The sequence below is a fragment of the Sus scrofa genome, chromosome 3, assembly GCF_000003025.6.
Source record: "Sus scrofa isolate TJ Tabasco breed Duroc chromosome 3, Sscrofa11.1, whole genome shotgun sequence".
Taxonomy (NCBI): Eukaryota; Metazoa; Chordata; class Mammalia; order Artiodactyla; family Suidae; genus Sus; species Sus scrofa.
The window spans coordinates 37344101-37367498 of NC_010445.4; the positions used below are offsets into that span (position 1 = coordinate 37344101).

The 23398-nt window shown below is 52.3% G+C and overlaps 1 protein-coding gene across 3 annotated transcripts; it reads left to right on the forward strand.

The window, feature by feature from the left end:
• C3H16orf89 (chromosome 3 C16orf89 homolog) lies at positions 2430–21267 on the forward strand. Of its 3 annotated transcripts, XM_003354629.4 has the most exons (8): positions 2435–2733; positions 9205–9354; positions 11204–11354; positions 12556–12673; positions 15097–15232; positions 16319–16423; positions 18468–18554; positions 20927–21267. In XM_003354629.4, exons 1-8 carry the CDS (start codon positions 2526–2528, stop codon positions 21055–21057), a joined length of 1086 nt encoding a protein of 361 aa, XP_003354677.1. In that variant the 5' UTR covers positions 2435–2525; the 3' UTR covers positions 21058–21267. The 3 variants fall into 3 exon arrangements, with proteins under 3 accessions (XP_013851123.1, XP_013851122.1, XP_003354677.1); XM_013995669.2 differs by lacking the exons at positions 18468–18554; positions 20927–21267 and adding an exon at positions 16666–17072 and having other exon boundaries at positions 2430–2733; XM_013995668.2 differs by lacking the exon at positions 16319–16423 and having other exon boundaries at positions 2432–2733.

Below are 23398 nucleotides of genomic sequence, written 5' to 3' on the forward strand. Positions count from 1 at the left end.
CACACATAGTAGTCCCAGCAAGGTTCGGGACAGCACCCAGTACTGCAACAGTGACACTGCCACCTGGAAACAGATGGACTTTCATGGTGAGTGAGCTGCGTGGGGGCACGAAGTCCTCACTGTCCCATACAGGACACAAGAAGCACACATGGCTGTGGGCTCGAGCTGAGACGAACCTGAGCTGAAATGCACCTCAAGTGTAAAATACTCCCCAGATTTCAAAGACTTTGTAGGAAAAGAAATAGTACTTAAAAAGGAATGCAGGAGTTCCCTTGTGTCACAGCAGGTTAAGGATTCAGCATTGTCACTGCAGCGCTTCGGTTGCTCCTGTGGCTCGGGTTCAGTCCCTGGGCTGGGAACTTTTGCGTGTCGCAGATGAGGGGTCCCCCCCCAAAAAAAAGTGCAAAAAAATTAATTTTTATTGTTTTTTATATTGATAGCAAGTTGAAATTATCTTTTTAATTATTTTATTAAAGCGTAGTGGATTTACAATGGTGTGTTAATTTCTGCTGTACAGCAAAGTGGTTTCATTATACATAATATACATTCTTTTTCATATTTGTTTCCACCTTGGTTTTTCACAGGATATTGAATGCATTTCTTGGTGCTATAAAGTGGGACCTTGTTGTTTATCTATCCATTTTATATATAATAGTTTCTGTCTGCTAATGAAATGATTTTTTTAAAGATCACAAAGTCTTTCACTCCTCCCAGACAGCAAGGAGAGAAGTTTAATCTCTGGAGAAGTTACAGCAGAAAGGTATATATATTTTCCATCATGTTCTATCACAAGTGGTTGGATGTAGTTCCCTGTGCTGTACAGCAGGACCTCATTGCTTATCTTAATATCGTAGATATTTGAATCTATGCATTCAAATAAAATAGATTGTTAAAATTCACTTCACGTGCTCCTCTTTGCTTCTTTTTTTTTTTTTTTTTTTTTTTTTGGTCTTTTCTAGGGCTGCACTTGCAGCATATGGAGGTTCCCAGGCTAGGGGGTCTAATCAGAGCTGTAGCTGCCAGCCTACACCAGAGCCACAGCCACTCGGGATCTGAGCTGCGTCTGCAACCTACACCACAGCTCACGGCAACACCAGATCCTTAACCCACTGAACAAGGCCAGGGATCAAACCTGCAACTTCACGGTTCCTAGCCGAATTCGTTAACCACTGCGCCACGACGGGAACTCCTCTTTGCTTCTTTTAACGTGGCCACTTGAAGATTTTGAAGCACCCGTGAAGCTTGCCTTTATGGCTCATTCTGTTTCTGTTGGCTGGGAGCCGCTCTAAGAAATATTCAGTTTGGGAGTTCCCGTCGTGGCGCAGTGGTTAACGAATCCGACTAGGAACCATGAGGTTGCGGGTTCGGTCCCTGCCCTTGCTCAGTGGGTTAACGATCCGGCGTTGCCGTGAGCTGTGGTGTAGGTTGCAGAGCTGTGGTGTAGGTTGCAGACGCGGCTCAGATCCCGCGTTGCTGTGGCTCTGGCGTAGGCCGGTGGCTACAGCTCTGATTCAACCCCTAGCCTGGGAACCTCCATATGCCGCAGGAGCGGCCCAAGAAATAGTAACAACAACAACAAAAGACAAAAAAAAAGAAATATTCAGTTTGGGGCAAGTGTGCCTTCAAATGAGTTTATTCCAAACTTATTTCAAACAAAACAAACTTTGTAATTGCAACTGCTAAATCAAAGATGTAGCCTGTGGGAGTTCCCGTCCTGCCTCAGTGGTTAGTGAATCTGACTAGAATCCATGAGGATGCAGGTTCGACCCCTAGCCTCTCTCAGTGGGTTTAAGGATCCAGCATTGCCATGAGCTGTGGTGTAGATTGCAGACTCGGCTTGGATCTGGCATTGCTGTGGCTGTGGTGTAGGTTGGCAGCTACAGCTCCGATTAGACCCCTAGCCTGGGAACCTCAATATGCCACGGGTGCAGCCCTAAAAAGCAAAAAAGAAAAAAGAAAAAAGAAAGATGTAGCCTGTGGAGTTCCCGTTGTGGCGCAGTGGAAACGAATCCAACTAGAAACCATGTGGTTGCAGGGTCAATCCAGTGGATTAAGGATCTGGTGTTGCCGTGAGCTGTGGTGTAGGCAGGTGGCTTCAGCTCCTCTGATTGGACTCCTAGCCTGGGAACCTCCAGGTGCCACAGCTGCGGCCCTTTAAAAAAAAAAAAAAAAAAAAAAAAAAGCAAAGATGTAGCCTTTGGGCTTGGAGAGTGGGGGGTGAGAAGGAAAAGGACAGACACCCCTCCCCCAGGACAGACACCCCTCCCCCGAGCCTGCAGCCAGCCTGCTCCAAGTCCAGGGCTGACCTGACACCCCGCAGTCAGTCACCTGTACCTGCCCTTCCCAGTCCTGTGCCCATGCTGCTGGGTCAGCCCTGCCCAGCCACTCCTCTGCCACTCTGCAGGGAGGAAGAGGAGGAGGCGGGAAGAGGAGGAGGCGGGAGGAGGAGGAGGCGGGAGGAGGGCCCGTGGAGCCAGGCCAGCCGGGTCTGAAGCGCTGCACCAGCCTCCCGCAGAAGGCCAGCCATGTCCAGCCCGGGGCTCCTGCTCCTGCTCTTGCTGCTGGCCCCACCGCCATTGCAGCCCTCCTTGCTGCCACCACTGGACACCCCAGGGGGCAAGGCCGCTGTCACGGGCCTCATCCTCTCTGCGCTGGAGAGAGCCACATCCTTCCTGGAGAAGAGGCTGCCAGAAATCAACCTGGATGGCATGGTGGGGTTCCGGGTCCTGGAAGGTGGGTGTGCTCTTATTGCCCTGGACTGGCCTCTGGGAAACCAGTTCTCAACACGCCTGCCTGCTCTGTACCACCAGGACCTGCCCACCTCTGGCTCCCAAATAGTCTGCTTTGATATAAAGGAGGAGGGGCAGGAGTTCCTGTTGTGGCTCAGCAGGTTAAGAACCCAAGTAGTATCCCTGAGGATGCAGGTTGGATTCCTGGCCTCACTCAGTGGGTTAAGGATCTAGAGTTGCTGTGAGCTGTGCTGTAGGTCACAGACTTGGTTCAGATCTTGCATTGCTGTGGCTGTGTTGTGGGCTGGCAGCTGCAGCTCTGATTGCACCCCTAGCCTGGGAACTTCCATATGCTGCAGGTGTGGCCCCAAAAAGAAAAAGGAAGGAAGGATGGAAGGGAGGGAGGAAGGAAAAAAAGAAAAGGAGGGAGAGAGAAAGAAAGAGGGAGTTCCCATTGTGGCGCAGCAGAAACAAATCCGACTAGGAACCATGAGGTTGGGGGTTCAATCCCTGGCCTCGCTCAGTGGGCTAAGGATCCGGGATTGCCGTGAGCTGTGGTGTAGGTCGCAGATGCAGCTTGGATCCTGTAGGCCAGCAGCCACAGCTCTGATTCAGCCCCTAGCCTGGAAACCTCCATATGCCTCAGGTGCGGCCCTAAAAAAAGAAAACAAAGAAAGAAAGGAAGGGAAAAGAAAGAGGAGCAGAGGGCAGCTTGCTCCTTTTGGGTGTCTGGAGCCCCACTGAGAAAAGATTTGGAAATTGTTATTTTCCTGGGAGGAAACAATTCATTGGACAGTCTGTCCCTCCTGAAACGCCAGGACGGAGGCAGGCAGAGGGAAGGAGGTAGTCACGGGAGGGTGGTAGCGCCCCCCCCCCCCGGCAACGCATCCAGCCAAAGCCACCTGAAAGCGCTGAGAAAAGGACCAAGTGTTTGTTCAGCTTTGAAGGATATAAGATACCCAAGGAGGGGGCTGGAGACAGGCCAAGACCAGCAGGGAGCCATCCCTCCCCCCCAACACACACACACACACACACACACACACACAGGGTTGCCACGTGCCCCTCCCCCACCCAAGGGACAAAGACCCTGCTCCCTGCTCCCTGCTCCCTGGTACCCCTCGGTGTTGCCAGAGCGGCTTTCCACCTGCCAGGCTTCATCCTCCATTCCCTGGCCTGTGTCATGGCCTCACACCTCAGGCTGTCATGGTGTCCTCCCCACGCCCTGCGCCCCCGGGCTGGATCCTGGAGACCCTCAAGACCTGGTCCCTCCCCTCCAGGCCAGGACCAGGGTGGGCCAAGACATTTAACCCCAGCCCCAGCCTCTGACTCCTGTAGAAATTAATAATAATCATAAACACGCAGGGCCAGCTTCCCCATCAGGCACATGATACTTTCAGGGGCCCATGAAAATGGGTTTTTGGGTTTGTTTGGGGTTTTTTTTTTTGTCTTTTTAGGGCCACACCCACAGCATATGGAGGTTCCCAGGCTAGGGGTGGAATCAGAGCTGTAGCTACTGGCCTACACCACACCCACAGCCACGAGGGATCCAAGCTGGGTCTGTGACCTGCACCACAGCTCATGCAACACCGAACCCTTAACTCATTGAGCAAGGCCAGGGATCGAACCTGCATCCTCATGGATGCTAGTCGGATTCGTTTTCACCAAGCCACCACAGGAACTACCCGAAAATGTTTTAATTTCTATTAAGTTAGGGAGAAGAAAAATGAACTTATAGGTCAAAGAAAATGATTTAATACATAATTTTCCATTTTTATCAGACATTCTAACAATCTAGTTGTAAAACAATCTCCAGTGTGGTTTTTTGTTCATTTGTTTGTTTGTTTGCCATTGGTAGGGCCGCTCCCGTGGCATATGGAGGTTCCCAGGCTAGGGATCCAATCGGAGCTGTAGCCACAGCAAGGCGGGTGTGGAGACCAGCTCAGCAGGATGGGGCTGAAGAACGGGTGCTGTGAAACTTAAGGAAAAAAGTTAACATAAAACAAGACACAGAGACATTTATCTTAAGTAAAGGTGGGAACCCGGAGACTCAAGGTCTCAGGGACCAAGAGCCCCACCTCAAGAAACCACACTGCTTTTATTGTGTTTTTTAGGATTATGTTAAGTGAGAAGGGCGTTGTAGGTGCAGGATATAGGGTTATTTAAGTTATTTTATTTTATTTTATTTTATTTTATTTTTGGTCTTTTGTCTTTTTGTTGTTGTTGTTGTTGTTGCTATTTCTTGGGCCGCTCCCGCGGCATATGGAGATTCCCAGGCTAGGGGTTGAATCAGAGCTGTAGCCACCGGCCTATGCCAGAGCCACAGCAACGCGGGATCCGAGCCGCGTCTGCAACCTACACCACAGCTCACGGCAATGCCAGATCCCTAACCCACTGAGCAAGGCCAGGGATCAAACCCGCAACCTCATGGTTCCTAGCTGGATTCCTTAACCACTGAGCCACGAAAGGAACTCCCTGATCTTTAGGCATTTAACAATCATTAGCATTTGAGGAAGCTTGGTGTCAGCTACCTATGCAGAGCATCTAGAGAATCACCATTGTGCTTCTGTAGACAGCATGCATATTTGCAGCAACCCAGCTTGCCTAGGTTTGCACCTCGGTTGTTCTTTGCTAATGCATATCCAGCTAATGACCCCTCATAAACCCCTTGGGGCTATGGGGCTCCTCTTTTATTCTTAAGAGGACATATCATGCTGTGCAAACGGTGTGCCAATCTACACAGGTCCAGCGTGCCTAGACCAACGCATTAAGTCCTCATTCAGCTGACCCTATGAATAACTTATGCCTTTAGGTCTTTGTTCTTAAGCTTAAGTCATTCACAGTTACTGTGACTGTTTTTCAAGCAGGAAGATGGGGTAAAGTAAAGCAAGACAAGATAGATTTTCAGCAAAGAGGCTAAGATTTTCAGCAAAGAGGCTAAGAAAATATTGTAGAAACATGTCTCGCGACACACGAGATCCAAGCCACGTCTGCAACCTATACCACAGCTCACGGCAACACCAGATCCTTAACCCACTGAGCAAGGCCAGGGATCAACCTTATGGTTCCTAGTCGGATTCGTTAACCACTGAGCCACTACGGGAACTCCTCCAGTGTGCTTTTTTAATGGAGGAGAGAGCCCATGAAGCCTTGACAGGGCCCCCCAGACACACCCGGCGTGCTGCCTGGGCACCTGCTGCCTGTAATCCCCCAACAGCCCAGAGAGGGAGGTGTTTCTTCTGCAGGTGGGGAAACTGAGGCACAGGGAGATTCAGTCACCCCCTGACACCTCACAGCTGATAAGAAGGGGCCTCGGATTCAAATCCACCAGCTCTAACACCCTTTACGGGCAGGGTAGGCATCATTCTTTTTTTTTTCTTTTTTGGCTGACCCGTGGCACATGGAGTTCCCAGGCCAGGGATCAGATAGGAGCCGCAGCTGCGACCTAAGCCTCACCTACAGCAATGCTGGGTCCTTAACCCACTGAGCCAGGCTGGGGATCGAACCTGCTTCCCAGTGCTCCCAAGACACTGCCGATCCCGCTGCCCCACGGAGGAAACTCCGGCATCATCCTGACTTTTATGTCCCCCCCCCCCCGGGGGGGATGAGCACAGCGTTGGTTGTAGTCAAATGAACATTCCAGATCTAGGCAACAGGCTCTTGACAGCAGCAGCCCGGTGGGTCTGCTGGCTCATTGTGGAGAGAGGTGGGGCTTCAGGTGGCTCCCTGGGCTGTGGGTTTTGGGGTGCATGTGACAGTAAAAGCTAATGTTGTTTGAGTGCCCGCTAAGCACACATGGGGTGTTCACTGACTTCTCCCAGTAACCCTTGAGCTGAGTCCATTATCACCATCATCCCCTTTATACCAACAAGAAATGGGCTTTAGAGAATGTCCAGGAGTTCCCATGGTGGCGCAGCGGAAACGAATCTAACTAGGAACCACAAGGTCGTGGGTTCGATCCCTGGCCTCGCTCCGTGGGTCATGGATCTGGCATTGCCGTGAGCTGTGGTGTAGGTTGCAGACATGGCTCAGACCTGGAATTGCAGTGGCTGTGGGGTAGGCCGGCAGGTGTAGCTCTGATTCGACCCCTAGCCTGGGAACCTCCATATGCTGTAGGTACAGCCCTAAAAAGCAAAAAAAAAAAAAAAAAAAAAGAATGTCCAGGGTCACACAGTGAGTCAGTGAACGAGGTCGATTGGAGCCCTGCACTGTCTGACTCAGTGCCGGTCTCTGAATCGATGCAGGGCAGCAGCGGCTTAGAAGGAGGGAGGTGGCAGCTGAAGCAGGCACCGCGGGCACCACATCAAATCCTCCACCAGGCGGCGCCCCCCTCTGCAGACTTCTCCTGCCATCTGCCCCCTCCCCCTCCAGTCTCTGCTCCTCCCCTTCAATGCCTATTGCTGAGTAACAAATCACCCGGGATTTATCTGCTTGAAACAACAATTATTATCTCATGGTTTTTGTGGGTCAGGAATCCAGGAGCAGCTTAGCTGGGTGGTTCTGATGCAGGGTCTCACACAAGGTTGCAGGCCAGGGCTGTGGTCATCCGAAGGCTCCTCTGGTGCTGGAGGAGCTGCCTCTGCCTCACTGTGCTCGGCCCTGCGGGTGGGCGCCGGCTGGTGGCTGGAGGCCTGGCTTTCTCACCCTCTGGGCCTCTCAACTCCATGGGCTGCTTCTGCATCCTCGCAACGTGGCAGCCACTTTCCCCAGAGCAAGTGACCCAGGAGAGAGCTCCGTGTCCTTTACAACCGCCTTGGAAGTCACATGCCATCATCCCCCAGTTTCTTGTTGGTTTCACAGGTCGGCCCCTTGCAAAGTGGGAGGGGGCTCAAAGGGGGTAAAAATTAGCCGCTACCTCAGCACTCCTTATGAGGGTCCTGCCTGCCTTCCTAGAAAAGAGAGGTGGGACTCACATTCTGGGAGGGATCCCGGAGCAACAGAATAGCCATCAGTCTCCTAGGTGCTCTCTGCTTGGGGCTAGACATTGACCTAAGAGAGCAAAGGATCCCTCTGTCAGCGGCGAAGGGGGGTTCAGAATGTGGAAGCAGCCCCACACCACACATGCAGGGAGAGATGGCAACAAGGCTTAGGACCAGGACCACCGTGAGGCCAGGTTGGGCTCACCTGGTCACTCTGATGATTCAGCCGCCCTCCTGGCTGCCATGCAGGACGTTCCATCTGCAGGTAGAGCCAAATGGTCTAGAACAAGGCTTCTGAACTAGACTGCCTTGTCCAAGTTCAGAGAGGGAGCTAAGTCGGGGGGAAGGGTATTACAGGGCCCATCACCCCCAAGCCTGGCTCAGCACCCTCCTTAAACCTCATCTGCCCCTCCCCCACCCAGTGCCCTACCTGAAGGCACCTGCCTTACCTGATCTCAACCTCTCAGCCCTGCACTGATATACTTTACATCTCCTCTCTTTCTGGCCACCTCTTTGACCTCCTCTCCCCCTCACCACCATCCTCTCCCACCCCTGCAGGACCACTGTTAGTCCGCAGAGCACCCCCATGAGAATTAGAAAAAGGTGCCCCTTTTCTCAAGTCACTTGACTGCCATCTGCTGGAAAATGGTCTTGAAACCTGAACAAACCCCTGATAGGAATGTGTGTTGCCCTTGTGCAGTGTACAACCTGCTCAACTGCACACAGTGGCTCTCTACCCTGCCATCTGATTCCCTCCCTCACATTTTTCCCTCCTGTACAGCAAACCCAGAGTCGCTCTAGTGAATAGTAACAGCTAAACTTAAAGTGTTCACTTTGCAGTCTGGACAATGCTAAGTTCTCTCTATGCATTAGTTCCTTTAATCCTTAATAACCCCCTCCTCTAAGAAGCAAAGACTCTCACTATCCCCATTTTACAGATGAAGAAAGTGAGACAGGAGTTCCCGTCGTGGGACAGTGGTTAACGAATCCGACTAGGAACCATGAGGTGGCGGGTTCGGTCCCTGGCCTTGCTCCATGGGTTAAGGATCCAGCGTTGCCATGAGCTGTGGTGTAGGGTTGCAGACACGGCTCGGATTCCATGTTGCTGTGGCTCTGGCGTAGGCCGTTGCCTGCAGCTCCGATTGGACCCCTAGCCTGGGAACCTCCATATGCCATGGGAGCAACCCTAGAAAAAGGCAAAAATACCAAAAAAAAAAAAAAAAAGAAAGAAAAAGAAAAAAGAAAGAAAGTGAGACAGAGAAAGAGAAAATAACTCTCCCTGCTCACCCAACAAAAAAGCATTCGAGGCCGAATTTGCAACTCAAGCTGCAGATCCAGAGTTCAAGCTCCAGAGTTCAAACTCTTAGCCCCCAATGGCCCCACCTCCCAGGACCCAGCTGAGCCCCACGGAGGCCTAATTTCCAATAAGCTCAGCAAATTTTTTCCCTTCAGGAGCTGGAAGAAGCAGAGAGGCTCGGTAAGCATTATAGCAGAGAGTATTTTTTCCGGTCCACATGGTTTGTCAGATGTTGGAATGAATGAACTCTGCTTGCTCCCAGCACAGCTCCAAGGCGTCCAGGAGAAGTGGGCCCGGGATCCCCAGCTGCAGCCGCTCAGCCTGCGTGTGGGGGAGCTGGCAGACAAGCTGGCTCCTCTCCTCCACAGATCCATCTTCTACCTCAGGCTGAGTGACCCCGAGTACCTAAGAGGTAACAGCACGGGTGGCATCTGGTTTCTTAGGAACCCAGGCAGGACTTGGGAGTGTTTATTGAAATAACCTCCTAGTGCAAGAGAGGGTCTGGTCCTGCCCATAAGCAGCTGCCCTGGGATGTTGGGTCATCCTTGACTTCAGCTGGAGATGCCTCCCCCACCCACGCAGCAGGGGTGGGACGAGTGTCCCTCATTTGTTCAGCTCATGTCTAGACTTGGGGACCTCCATCCTCATCCCCGGGAGGTGGGGGGCAGAGATGGGAAAGGCAGTCCGGTCCTTTGCACAGCAAACATTGGTGTCTTGCTAGCATCTCTCTTGCACCTTATAAGGCAGAGCGTCTGTCTCCTTGTCCACCGTGAGTCACCTCACCAAGAGCCCCACCCTATAAGCCCTGGCCTGAGTTGTTCCTGGGTGAGGCAGGGGTGGTGTATAAACCATTCCCCTGAGTTGTCTGACTCTGCCTCCCAGGCTCCCAGGTCCCGGGTACGTGGGGGCGAGAGGGGAGATGACTGGCCAGACAGCAGCCGGCTCATGTGACCACACCCCAGCGGCCCCCACCCCAGCACCCACCTGTCTCTCCGCAGTCAGGGCCCCCCACCCTCTTCCAGGCCTGGTGCCTAAGACCACCCCAGCCTGTGTCATCCTGAAGAAGTCTGTCTTGTAAGGCTTCCACGTTCTAATGGAACCAAAGGAGGTGAGTAGGGGTTCCCATCAGGGCTCAGTGGGAATGAACCCGACTCATATCCATGAGGATGCAAATTCGATCCCTGGCTTCCATCAGTGGGTTAAAGGATGCGGCATTGCCATGAGCTGTGGTGTAGGTCACAGACATACCTCAGATCCCGCGTTGCTGCGGCTGTGGCACAGGCCAGCGGCTACAGCTCCCATTCAACCCCTAGTCTGGGAACTTCCATATGCCATGGATGTGGCCCTAAAAAGACAAAAAAGGAGTTCCCGCCATGGCACAGTGGTTAACAAATCCGACTAGGAACCACGAGGTTTCAGGTTCGATCCCTGGCCTTGCTCAGTGGGTTAAGGATCCAGCGTTGCCGTGAGCTGTGGTGTAGGGTTGCAGACACCGCTCGAATTCCATGTTGCTGTGGCTCTGGCGTAGGCCGGTGGCTACAGCTCCAATTCGACCCCTAGCTGGGAACCTCCATATGCCACAAGAGCGGCCCAAGAAATGGCAAAAAGACAAAAAAATTAATTAATTAATTAATTAATTAAAAATAAATAAAAAGACAAAAAAAAAAAAGAAAAGAAGAAAAAACAAAGGAGGTGAATAACCCTATTTATATGTCTCGAGCTTCCATGGGATGCAATGGACATAGAGCCCATCCCAATCACTTCCTAGTGATTTTAAAATATTATTTTTATTATTTTTTTTTTTTTAGGGCTGCACCTGCAGCATATGGAAGCTCCCAGGCTAGGAGTAGAATCAGAGCTACAGCTGCCAGCCTACATCACAGCCACAGCAACTCAGGATCTGAACCACATCTGTGATCTATACCACAGCTCACGGCAATGCCAGATCCTTAACCCACTGAGTGAGGCCAGGGATCGAACCCACATCTTCATGGATACTAGTCAGGTTTGTCTCCCCTGAGCCATAACAGGAACTTCTTAAGAAATTATTTTTAGAAAAGTGGCTTCCTGAGTGTTTCAAATGCAGTGCCCAACCTGCACACGAGGCTCAGAGCCCTGAAGTCACCTGAGTGCGGTCAGGGCTGCCTGGGGCAGGACACCCGGTTTCTGGAACCTGGGCTTGGAGCAGCAGGAGCCTGGGGGCAGTAAGCATGGCAAGGCCCATGGCTCCTGGGTCTCCCCAAACCCCTCCTCTCTGCCAGAGTTCCAGCCGACCATCGAGCCTGGGTTTTGGAAGCTCCCGCGTGCCTGGACCCACACCAGCGACTCCATGGTCTACACCTCGTTCGAGCCACAGGACTCCTTCTCAGAGGAGCACAGTGACCTGTGCCTGGCACAGCTTCTGGGAACTGGGTGGGCCCCCTGGACCTGCCCCTCTTCCTGAAAACCCCAAAGCGCTAGCTCCGCATCAGTCTTCCCAACCCACTGGCTCTCCAAGTCCCCAGGGGGTCTGCCCAAAACCTGGCCCCGCCCTGGCACTGCCTCTCCCACCCCCATCATGTGAGTCAGCCCCTCTCTCTCTACCTGAGGCATCCAGGCTGGTCCAAACAGCCACTTCCACGCCCTGCACTCCTGCCCCACCTCCCCCAGCTGACTGGTCTCCCCACACCAGAGGGGTCTTTCCAAAACCCCATCTGAAGTCCCCACCCCAGTGCGAAGCTTCCTTGTTCTCAGGACAAAGCCCCAGCTCCTCTGTCCTCCAGGTACAGCCCCTGGGGCTGCTTTTCAGATGCTCAAAGGCACCGACTCCCTCCTACTTATGCCCAGCAGTCACCTCTGTGGGGTCTGTTCCCACCTTCCCCACCCCAGCTCCTGGGCCTAAGTAACTGCTCACACTTCAGGGCCAGCTCCAGCATTGTTCCTCCAGAACATTCCCTGACCCCACTGCAGGAGGCTGACCTCCCACGGTGGACCAGTTCTCCAGTTTTATGGTTCTGTAAAAAAAGCAGAAAGTGCATCTGCAGAGAAGAACCAGTCCCAGAAAGCAAGACAGGGCTATAGGTCTCAGAAAACAGGACCCAGCCAAGTTTAGTTCACTGTTTTATCCTCCTGTGCAGTGAGCTTAGAACAGACTTCCAGGGGCAGCCCTGGCTGCAGGGACCCAGGACCCATGAGCAGAAGGGGCAGCAGTTGCCCAGGCCGCCATCCTCTCAGCATCCTTCAGAGAGGTGTTTAGGCCAGGACAGAGCTGGGCTCCCAGAGAGGCTGCGTTCCTGTGAAGGACCTGCCCTGTCCGTTCTATGGGGCAGGACTGGCACAGGGGTGGGGATGGGCATGCTGGTCCCAGGGACCCACTGTTTAGGGCAGTTTGGGGGAAGACAGTACTTGGGGGTCACACAGAGCAATGGGAAGTCACAGCTGCTGGTGTCTCCCCCAGCACATCCTGGGGGGTACTGATTTGGGGGTACCCATCCAGGCACAGGACACCTGTGTTTATGGCTCAGCCGTGTGCCTGGGGACCAATAGCTAGAGGGGGAATCAGGACCAGGGAAGGCTCCATGCCCTTGGGCTTCATTTAGGATGCTCCTAACAGCCCGGAACAACTCTCCCACAGGGCAGACAGCAGCCCGCCCTGCAGGCTCTCAGACTTCTGCAGAAACCTCATGACCAAGCCTGGCTGCTCTGGCTACTGTCTGTCCCACCAGATGCTCTTCTTTCTCTCGGCCAGAATGGTGAGTGCCCATCACACCCCGAGGAGGAGCAGGAAGGCCCAAAGGGGCTCCTGACAATGTAGTCTTGTACGTTCACACCAGGAAAACAAGCGGGCTTTAACCTTGTGCTTTGGACTTCAGGAGGGGAAAGTGAGTAGCCTGCCACTCAGCCGCAATGAAATCCAGCCAAGCTGGTAGACGGTGGGGGACCGAGATTCTACTGCACGGAGAGCTCTGCAAGCTGAGCTGGATCATAGGGCATCAGAAAAACCGAGAGAGAGGGATGTCCAGAGGAGAGAGAGAGAGAAAGAAAGAGCAGAGAGAACTCAGTAAACCACAAATGGAAAAGCTCTTAGGACAAAGTCAGTCGCTAGCTGCTTCTAGAAAACCAAACCAAGACCAAAACGCACTCCCCCACACACACCTCTCCAGTCCCAACACTCTCCTAAGCTCAAGAACTCAAATTTTGCAGAGTTCCCTAGCAATGCAGTGAGTTAAGGATCTGGCATTGTCACTGCTGTGGCACAGGTTCCATCCCAGGGCCAGGAATTTCTGTGTGCTGAGGGCATGGTCAAAAACGGGGAGGGGGGGTCGTTCCCATCGTAGCTAGGCAGTAATGAATCCAACTAGTATCTGTGAGGATGAGCGTTCGATCCCTGGCCTCGCTCAGCTGCTTAAGGACCCAGCAATGCCATGAGCTGTGATGTAGGTCGCAGATGCTCAGATCTGGTGTTGCTGTGACTGTGGTTGACCCCTAGCCTGGGAACTTCAATATGCCACGGGTGCAGCCCTAAAAAACAAAAAGAAAAAAGAAAAGAAAGGGAGTTCCCATTGTGGCTCAGCAAGTTAAGAACCTGGCATAGTATCCATGAGGATGCAGGTTCCAGCCTTGGTCTTGCTCAGTGGGTTGAGGATCTGGCATTGCTGCAAGCTGCAATGTAGGTCGCAGATGCAGCTCAGATCTGGTATTGCTGTGGCCGTGAAGGCAGGTAGCTGCAGCTCCAATTCAACCCCCTAGCCTGGGAACTGCCATAAGCCACAGGTACGGCCCTAAGGGGGAAAAAAACCCTCAAATTTTGCTAAATACTCTTTTTTTTTTTTTTTTTGGTCTTTTTGCCATTTCTTGGGCCGCTCCCGCAGCATATGGAGGTTCCCAGGCTAGGGGTCTAATCGGAGCTGTAGCTGCCAGCCTATGCCAGAGCCACAGCAACACGGGATCCGAGCCGAATCTGCAACCTACACCACAGCTCACGGCAACGCCAGATCGTTAACCCACTGAGCAAGGGCAGGGATTGAACCTGCAACCTCATCGTTCCTAGTCGGATTGGTTAACCACTGCGCCACGACGGGAACTCCTAAATACTCATTTTAAACGTATTTATTTATATAGAAATTGGGGCTTGCTTTCTCTATTCAAAAATGTTACGCAATGTCCAGAAATTCTTAGCAGAGAAAGGACTTGCTGATTTTCTTTGAGACTTTGTTACTATTTATTTGCAAGCTGTGGCAGACCAGTGGGGTTTTTTTTGTTTTTTTTTTGTTTGTTTTGCTTTTTAGGGCTGCATCCACAGCATGTGGAGGTTCCCAGGCTAGGGGTCCAATTGGAGCTACAGCTGCCAGCCTACACCACAGCCACAGCCATGCCAGATCCAAGCCACATCTGCAACCTGCACCACAGCTCATGGTAACACCAGATCCCTAACCCACTGAGCGAGGCCAGGGATCGAACCTGCAACCTCATGATTCCTAGTCAGATTCATTAACCACTGAGCACTGTTTTTGTATACAGCAAAAGCCAAATTACAAGGAAAATCATTGTGATTATTAGATTCAGTAGCTAGAAAGTTGCTCGCACACTGCTGTAGAAGTTTCTAAAGCCCCTTCTCATCCTCTGTCCTCTCAATGAGACCCCTCCGAGGCCCAGGGTTTGAGTATCGCTGTAGCTGGCCTAGGGTGGGGGCAGCTGCTGCAGTCGAGGTTGCAGGGTGTAGAGCCAGCCAGGAATCCGAATGTAGTGACAAAAAGAAAAAAAAATGTAGGAACAGCAGCTAACGGCTTTGGAGTGACTCCTAGTGTCCAGCAGGTCCTGGTTATGGTACCACCTGCCCTGTGAGCTGGCCCACCCCCACCCCCAGGTGCTGCTCCCCGCTGCATCGCCCTTTCCCTGTGAAGACCCCTGAGGCCCACAGAGGTTACCCAAGGGAGTGGAAATTGCAGGACTCCAGAGTATCAGAGCCGGAACTTGAACCCAGATCTCTCTGACTCCCAGTGTCTGAGCCCCCAGCAAGCTGGGAGGGTGGGTGGGAAAAAAATTCTGGGAAAAGGAGGAAGACTTGCAAAACCATTTCAAGACAGTGGCAGGGGGGTCTTTCCCTGTATCAGCGCGCGCTCAGACCACCAACTTCCCTGACTCTTGGTGTTTGTTCCCCTCTCCCCCACCCCAGAGGGGATGCACAGAGGGGCTGTTCCGCCAAAGCCGGCGCTACATGAATCTCTTCTGCGCCAACATGATGGACGTGAACCGGAGAGCTGAAGCCATCGGCTACACCTACCCCACCCGGGATGTCTTCATGGAAAACAGTAGGGACCACCCCGCATTCTGCTCTAAGAACAAAGCAACAGGGTGTCCCTGATTCCAGGCACATGCAAGCGCGCGCACGCTCACACACGCGCACATACACACACACACACACACACACACTAGGGCTGCCAGGCTAGGCAAGTGAAAACACAGAAGGCCCAAGTAAATTTGAACTTCTGATTAACAATGAATATATTTTTAGTATAAGTATATCCCAAACATTGCATGCGCTATACCTAACAACTTTTAATTCATCATTTATTGGAAACAAAAAAAAATTTTTTTTTGACCTGGCCAGCAGCATGTGGAAGTTCCCAGGCCAGAGGTGCAAGAAGCAACCCCAAGCCACTTCAGTGACAACTCCAGGTCCTTAACCCACTGTGCCACAGGGGAACTCCTAAAAACTTTTTTTTTTTTTGTCTTTTTAGGGCTGCACCCGTGGCATGTGGAAGTTTCCAGGCTAGGGGTCGAATCAGAGCTGCAGCTGCCAGCCTACGCCACAGCCACAGCAACGCAAGATCTGAGCTGCATCTTCAACATGCATCACAGTTCAAGGCAACACGGGATGCTTAACCCACTGGGCAAGGCCAAGAATGGAACCCGCATCTTCATGAATACTAGTTGGGTTTGTTACTGCTAAGCTACAACGGGAACTCCTGGAAACTCAAATTTAAGTGGGCATCCTATATGTTATCTGCCACTGTTTTGACTTCCTGCCCTCACAAGCTAACCCAGTGGTAGAGCTCTGGATGGACTGACCGAGTAGCTAATTGGCAAACAGACCCTTAAAGCCTTAGATATGAGGTAGAAGAGGGTCCCTAGGGGGGCTGCTCCTTGGCTTAGATGTCCAGCGCCCTCCACTGACCCTGACCCTTGAGTGGCCCCATGTGAAGGCCTAAACGGAGGCATGACCGGGGTCTGGGAACTTTTGCTCACTACGGCAAACCCTGGGGGCTGCCTCCTTCCAGTTGCTGCTTGAGTGCCCACTACCTGGTCCTGCCTCTCTAGCAGGTGGCCTCATGGTAGAGTGGGAAGAGGTGGCCTGGGGGGCTGGCCTACAGGGGGTCTCCTGTCTTTGCTTCCAGTCATGTTTTGTGGCCTGGGTGGCTTCTCTGACTTCTACAAGCTTCGGTGGCTGGAGGCCATTCTCAGCTGGCAGAAGCCGCAGGAAGGATGCTTCGGGAGGCCTGGTGAGCCACACTTCCTCCCTGGCTGGGATCCGGAAGGGGGTGGGGGACACTGAGCTTCTACACTAGGTGGGGAAAGGATGCAGTGGTGTGTGTGGGGGGATATGCAATATGCATGTGTGCACATGTGTGCTCACACACACAGACACGGAAATAAGCTCGGAGCTTTGGAAGGATGAGAGGCAGTCTTGTTGGAAGATGTTGGGCCCCTGTGCCTGCATTAACAAATTTATTTCTTAATCCAGTATCCCTGAGCACCTACGATGTGCTGGACCCTGTTCTAGGCTCCGGGGAAACTAGGCAGGGAACAGAATAAAGAGGAAGAGACAGAAACCATCAAAACAAACCAATAAGTGAATGCAAGTTCCGATCACGGTTGCAAAGGAGACAACAGGCTGAGAAAGAGAAGATCACTGGCGAAGGTTCTTTAGGCGGGATGGTCAGGGGAGATGTCTGGGAGGGGGTGACACAGAAGCGCAGGGTGGAAAGGCAGAGGACACCGTCCCTCTCCAGCCTTGTGACACCACACAGCTGGTCTTCTTTGGAGTCAGTTGCTTCACCTCTCTGAGTCTCAATGTTCCCATCTGTAAATAAATGAGCAGGAATTTCTGCTGTGGGACAGCAGGTTAAAGATCCTGTGATGTCACAGCTGTGGCGTGGGTCACAGCTATGGCTTGGATTCCATCCCTGGCCGGGGAACATCCATATGCTGTGGGTGTGGCCAAAAAAAATGAAAATAAAATAATGAGCAAAATAACCTCCACCTTCCTGAGCCGTAAAGACTAGACATATGAAACCACCTAGCCTGGGCTGGGTACAGTCAAGGCTCCCAGGAAATGCTAGCTTCCCAAATGAGAAGCTTAGGATACACAAAGAGCAAAGCTTTTGAAACAAAATAGTCTGTTTTATTTATTTATTTATTTATTCTTTTTAGGGCCACACCTGTGGCTTATGGAGGTTCCCAGGCCAGGGGTCTAATTGGAGCTACAGCTTCTGGCCTACGCCAGAGCCACAACAATGAAGATCCAAGCTGCATCTGCGACTTACACCACAACTCATGGCAACACCAGATCCTTAACCCACTGAGCGAAGCCAGGGATCAAACCCACAACCTCATAGTTCCAGGTTGGATTTGTTAACCACTGAGCCATGACGGGAACTCCAAAATAGTCTGTTTTAAAACAGAGGAGTTTTTAGGGAGAGTTCCCATTATGGCACAGCTGAAATGAATCCAACTAGGAACCATGAGGTTGTGGGTTCCATCCCTGGCCTTGCTCAGTGGGTTAAGGATCCCGTGTTGCTGTGAGCTGTGGTGTAGGTCACAGGTGTGCTCAGATCCTGTGTTGCTGTGGCTGTGGTATAGGTCGGCAGCTACAGCTCCAACTGGACCCCTAGCCTGGGAACCTCCATATACCATAGGTGCAGCCCTGAAAAGCAAAAATCAACAACAACAAAAAAAAAAATAGAGGAGTTTTTAACATGAAAACTGGACCTATAGATGCCGCAGGTGGAAGGGCTGGGGAACCTGCATTTTCACTGAGCTCCTCTGGCCACACTGACATGGGTGGTTAGGGAACCACAATTTGGGAAACCTCAGTAGATACAGGTTTAGGTGCTGTGAAAATATCTGTACCAGGGGCTTGAGGAAACTTCCTGAAGAGCTTCCAGATTCAAGAGAAGACCTGAGTTGCTTGGGGGACGGGGGCAGGGTGGCTTCGCCAGTGTCATTTAAAAATCCATCCTGAGGAGTTCCCGTCGTGGCGCAGTGGTTAACGAATCCGACTAGGAACCATGAGGTCGCGGGTTCGGTCCCTGCCCTTGCTCAGTGGGTTAACGATCCGGCGTTGCTGTTAGCTGTGGTGTAGGTTGCAGACGCAGCTCGGATCCCGCGTTGCTGTGGCTCTGGCGTAGGCCGGTGGCTACAGCTCCGATTAGACCCCTAGCCTGGGAACCTCCATATGCCGAGGGAGCGGCCCAAGAAATAGCAAAAAGACAAAAAAAAAAAAAAAATCCATCCTGAAAAGTTCACCTCGCACTCTTCTTCCAGCTGCTGACGGTGAAGAATTACCTAAAGCCATTCACCACCAACAGCATTCTTTGAGAAGAGTGAAGAGGCGAGAAAAGCAATTTACAGGTAATGAAAATACCCAAGGGACCTTCGTAGCAGGAAACCAACGGATCATAAAAAGGATATACACGGCTCACACATGAAAACAGGCTCCCACTCTCACCGAGGAGCCAAGGTGGAGGGTCTACGTGTTTGGGAGCAGGAGGGAAGGGTGGGGGTCTCTGATGCCCTCCTCTTTGAAAGTGGGGAGTTCAGAGACAATGTCTCCAGTGCAGGGAACATAAATGGTTCAGTGTATTACACACTGAAAATCGCGTTGATAACCCTCTCAGTCAAGGTCTAGTCAGGAAAACAGGACCCACATCAGGAACATCAGCAGTGGGAATTGAACGTAGGAAACTCATCTGAGAGGGGCTGCGGTTGCTGAAAACAGAAGTGAGAAAACAGAAATTAACCACTGCAGGAAGGAGGCGCCGTGAGCAGAGCCTATGGAAACTGGACACGGAGGAGACAGAGAGGGGCAGGGGGAGAAATACCTTGTCTTTGTCCCTTTGTCCCACCTGTGCCTGCTGGTCATGGGCAAGGCCGTCTGGGAAGTGTAGTTTGCTGCTGGTGGGCAAGGCAGTCTGGGAAGTGTAGTTTGGAGGAGTTGGTGCACTGGGGTTTGGAGCACAGGGCAGAAAGGGGATCTTTGAGCCAGCGGGCAAGTGGCCAGCACAGTCCTGGTGGCCACGTGTCCTAGCATCCTCAGTTTACATCTCTTGTCCTGGAGCCGTTATGAGTAGTCCCCCTGCCATTCCAGATGTACCCTGGTTGGGATGATCAGTTATGTGGGTAGCCTACCACCATAGAGAAAGTTAGACGAGGATGCACCTATTTAGGGAAGGGAAGAAAGCAAGACACAATGTGGAAGGAAGGGATGGTGAGAGGGAGGGAAGGAGAGAAAAAGAAAGAAGGGAGAAGACTTGATTTCAGGGTTTTTTATTAATAAAAACATAAACAGATGCAAGACAAAACAGGAAGGGAGGTGGGATGGCCAGCTCAGAGTAGATGTCCAGCACACATTCGGGGAGCCATTCCAGCTCCGAAATATCTCGCTGTCAACCCCCTACAGCCTCGCCATCTACCTGCAGGTGACAAGAAAAGAGAGTGAAGTCACAAATCTGATGGGTCTGTTTGGTAGCTGTAGTTGGGCAGGCGAAGGGAGAGGAAGTTCTCAGAAGACCTCCAGAGGCCCCCTGCCCTGGCAAGGTCTGCCCGATTCAGGGGCAGGGGCTGCTGATAGCCAGTGGTCGGGGGCCTGCTGCGTGCTCCCTGGAGAGCTAGCTGCTCCCTAGAGACTGACAGCTGGATACTAGGACCGACCTGAAGGTTGGAGACAGAGCTGCAGGAATTCCAAAGCCCGAGGTCCCTCCTGGGGCCCCCGCAGGTTGACCAGCAGCCTGGACAGCTGCCCGGCAGGCAGAGGCACGCGCCTTCCCTCACTTACAACACACACCTGCGTTGACCAAGAGGTTTGAACGTCAGAATGTCTGGGTTTGAGTCTGCTTCTGCCTTTCTTTGCTGTGGGAGTCACTCAATCACTCTGAGCCTCAGTCTCCTCATCTGTAAAATGGGGACCAAGCAATGCCTCCTTTATGGGGGTTAATGGTAGGTCATTGTGCAAAGTGGTCCCCATGACATGTGGCCTGTGGAAGGCCACCGCTAAGCGGGGACTGCCAGGGTTAGTAATCAGGCTCCTGGAAATCTGCCTTCTCCCTCCCTGCAAGGGGCTGGCCTGGGGTCTTTTCCTCCTCTAGGTCTGGGAGGGGAGGGGAAAGCCCCAGCCCCTCACACCTGCCCTGAGACTAAAGGTGGGCTGCCCACTTTCAGCTCAGAGGATTAAACAACATCTAAGGGGCTCAGGGCTCAGGCAGGTGTTCAGGGTGGCCTGGGACCAGGTGGGGCCCAGGCAGCAATGAGGGAGGCCATCGAGGTGAAGAAATAAGCTGTAGAGTCACCAGGGCTGGGAGCTCAGCTCTGCTCCCTGAGCCTCAGTTTCCCCATCTGTGAAACCGGGCCTCAGGTGCCTTCCTAGAAGGTCTCACGGGGGGCCTGAGCACAGAAGGTGGGAAGGAGTGGACCAGGGTGTGGGCCTCAGGTCAGATCCCATGGGAGGAAGCCCTGGGGCGTAAATCACAGCACGGAGTCACCCCCCCACACACACACCCAGAAATCACCGGCATAACCTCCCAGATGTGGAGGCTCTGACTGGCTGAAGACATTTCTGCAGAGAAAGGAGCCTTTAGCAGCCAGCACTCGTGGAGGCTGGCAGGTGGGTGCCCAGCCCTGCCCAGGTGATCCAGGGGCCCCAGGCTGGCTGGGGAAACATCTGAAAAGCCCTTGCCATGGAACGGTGGCTGCCCCCCAGACAGCTGCTCCTCTGCCTCTGCCCCTAGACGGCTGCTCCTCCCACAACACAGCCATGGCCGTCGCGGCCCTGGGTGGCTTCCTCTACATCCTGGCGGAACACCCCCCAGCAGACAGAGAGCTGCAGCCTTCTGTACCAGCACTGCTCAGCGACCACTGACACGGAAGTTTCCAGGCCTGTCGCCCACCAGAAAGATGAAATACATGCCTTTAGTCCTTCCTTCTTCAAGCCCTAGGGCCTGGGTCAGGAGGCAGCTGAAGCAAAGCCACCCAGCGTCATCCTCTGGGGGAGGTGGGCCTGGGAGGTGGGGTTGGGATGGGCCCTGGTCTGGGAGCAGATGAATAAATGGGGAGTGCCGTCAAGTGGGCATTGAGTCTTGATTCTCAGACTTTCTGGCAACTTTTAGGGCTCCGTTTTGAGTCTTCAACCCCAGCAACCCAGGATCTAAAGACGCACAAACTTGAGTCTTTTTTTTTCTTTTAGGGCTGTACCTGCAGCATATGGAAGTTCCCAGATCAAATCGGAACTGCAGCTGCTAGCCTATGCTTTAGCCACAGCAACGCAGGATCCTTAACCCACTGAGCAAGGCCAGGGATCGAACCTGCATCCTCATGGATACCAGTCAGGTTCGTTACTGCTGAGCCACAACAGGAACTCTGTAAACTTGAGTCTTAAAGGTGAATTGTTCAGATATCAACTGGTGCATCCTTCGTGGGGGAGAAAGAAGGGGCTCAGAAAATAACAGTCCAAGTCATGACCTAGAACTCCACATAGGACCATGAAAGGCAGCACAGAAGATCTTCAGATCCCATGCAAAGAGCTTGTGTGTCCTGTCATGTCCCAAAAGGCAGCGTAGCAGGGTGATTAGTGGGGCGTTTCTGTGCCCCGGCTACCCAAGTCCGAATCCCAGCCGCCCGGCTCATGAGCTCTGTGTTCTTGTGAAGTCATCTAGCCTCCCCGTGACTCAGTTTCCCCATCAGTACTGGAGTAATTATGGCACCTGCCTCAGTGGTACCTCCACACCTGGGGGAGCCATGTCTGCAGAGTACCAAGAACCATGCCTTCCCTGCAAGTGCCACCTGCTACCACACAGTGATGATGTCACATTCCGTGGGCGCTTGTCCCCAAGCAGTGGGAAGGGGCAGCTGACTCATGGACATTTCTCTTGTTCCCAGCTTGCTCTTCTTCCCTCCCGTTCTGCTTCAGTGTGCAAGCATCTAAATGTGTCTGCTGCTCAGACACCAATCTCATGTCTGGAAAAAGACCCAGAACCTTACTATGGGCCCAGGTGTGTCTGTGGTACTGATTTTATGGGCATCAAAAAAAGAAACCTAAAGGGTGGTTAAGGATCTGGCATTGTCACTGCTGTGGCATGGTTTGGATCCCTGGCCTGGGAACATCTGAATGCTGTGGGCTCAGCCAAAAAAGGGTCAGGGGTCAGCAAGCGGCAAAAAACCCAGTTGTTGGCCTGGAAGGGTCTTTAAGTCCATCGTCTTGCTTTGCCACAAAGTAGCTGACAGTCATCTTTACGTGAAAATTTATTTTATTATTATTATTATTTTTTAGGGCCACACTCTCTGCATATGGAAGTTCCCAGGCTAGGGGTCGAATCCATAAGTCACATGCAACCTACGCCACAGCTCTTAGCAACACCAGATCCTTGATTCACTGAGTGAGGCCAGGGATCAAAGATCAAACCCACACCCTCATGAACACCATGTCGTGTTCTTAACCCACTGAGCCACACCATTAACACCTGTGACAATTTAGAGAATCTGAATTCTGGGAAACTGAATTAAAATATGCTTTACTCCTTTTGTGCAAAGCTGAATAATCCAGTGAGGGGAGTAATTTCTTCTAACCCTGCCCTTTAGGAGTTCCCATTGTAGCTCAGCGGTTAACAAATCTGACTAGCATCCATGAGAACACAGGTTCGATCCCTGGCCTCACTCAGTGGGTTAAGGATCCGAACGTTGCCATGAGCTGTGGGTGTATGTCGCAGATGTGGCTTGGATCCTGCATTGCTGTGACTGTGGTGTAGGTTGGCAGCTGTAGCTCTGATTAGACCCCTAGTCTGGGAACCTCCATATGCCACAGGTGTGGCTCTCAAAAGCAAATTAAATTAAATAAACCAGCCCTTTAGAAGCTGGTCTATCTCTTCCTCTCTACTACAGCCCCCGATGCCTTCCCGAAGGTGCTCTTGAATTGTCAGGCCAGCAGGAATGTACCTGGATTGTGCTGGCGAGCATGACTCACTTTTGAAGTTGTAGTTTTCTAGCGGAAGCGGGGGCAGAATTTAATACCCACTCAGCACTTTGTACACTTCAGGGATTTCTTCAACGTTGCAGTTCAAACAAAAGATTACCAAGACCGGCATGGAACCGGAATTCGGGGTAGGGATTATATCCCACCCCTCATCCCCAATCCCCCACCACACCCCACCCCTCTTTCCTGAATTTGGGACATACTAGTTAGCAGAGCCTCATACAGACTTTTAGAA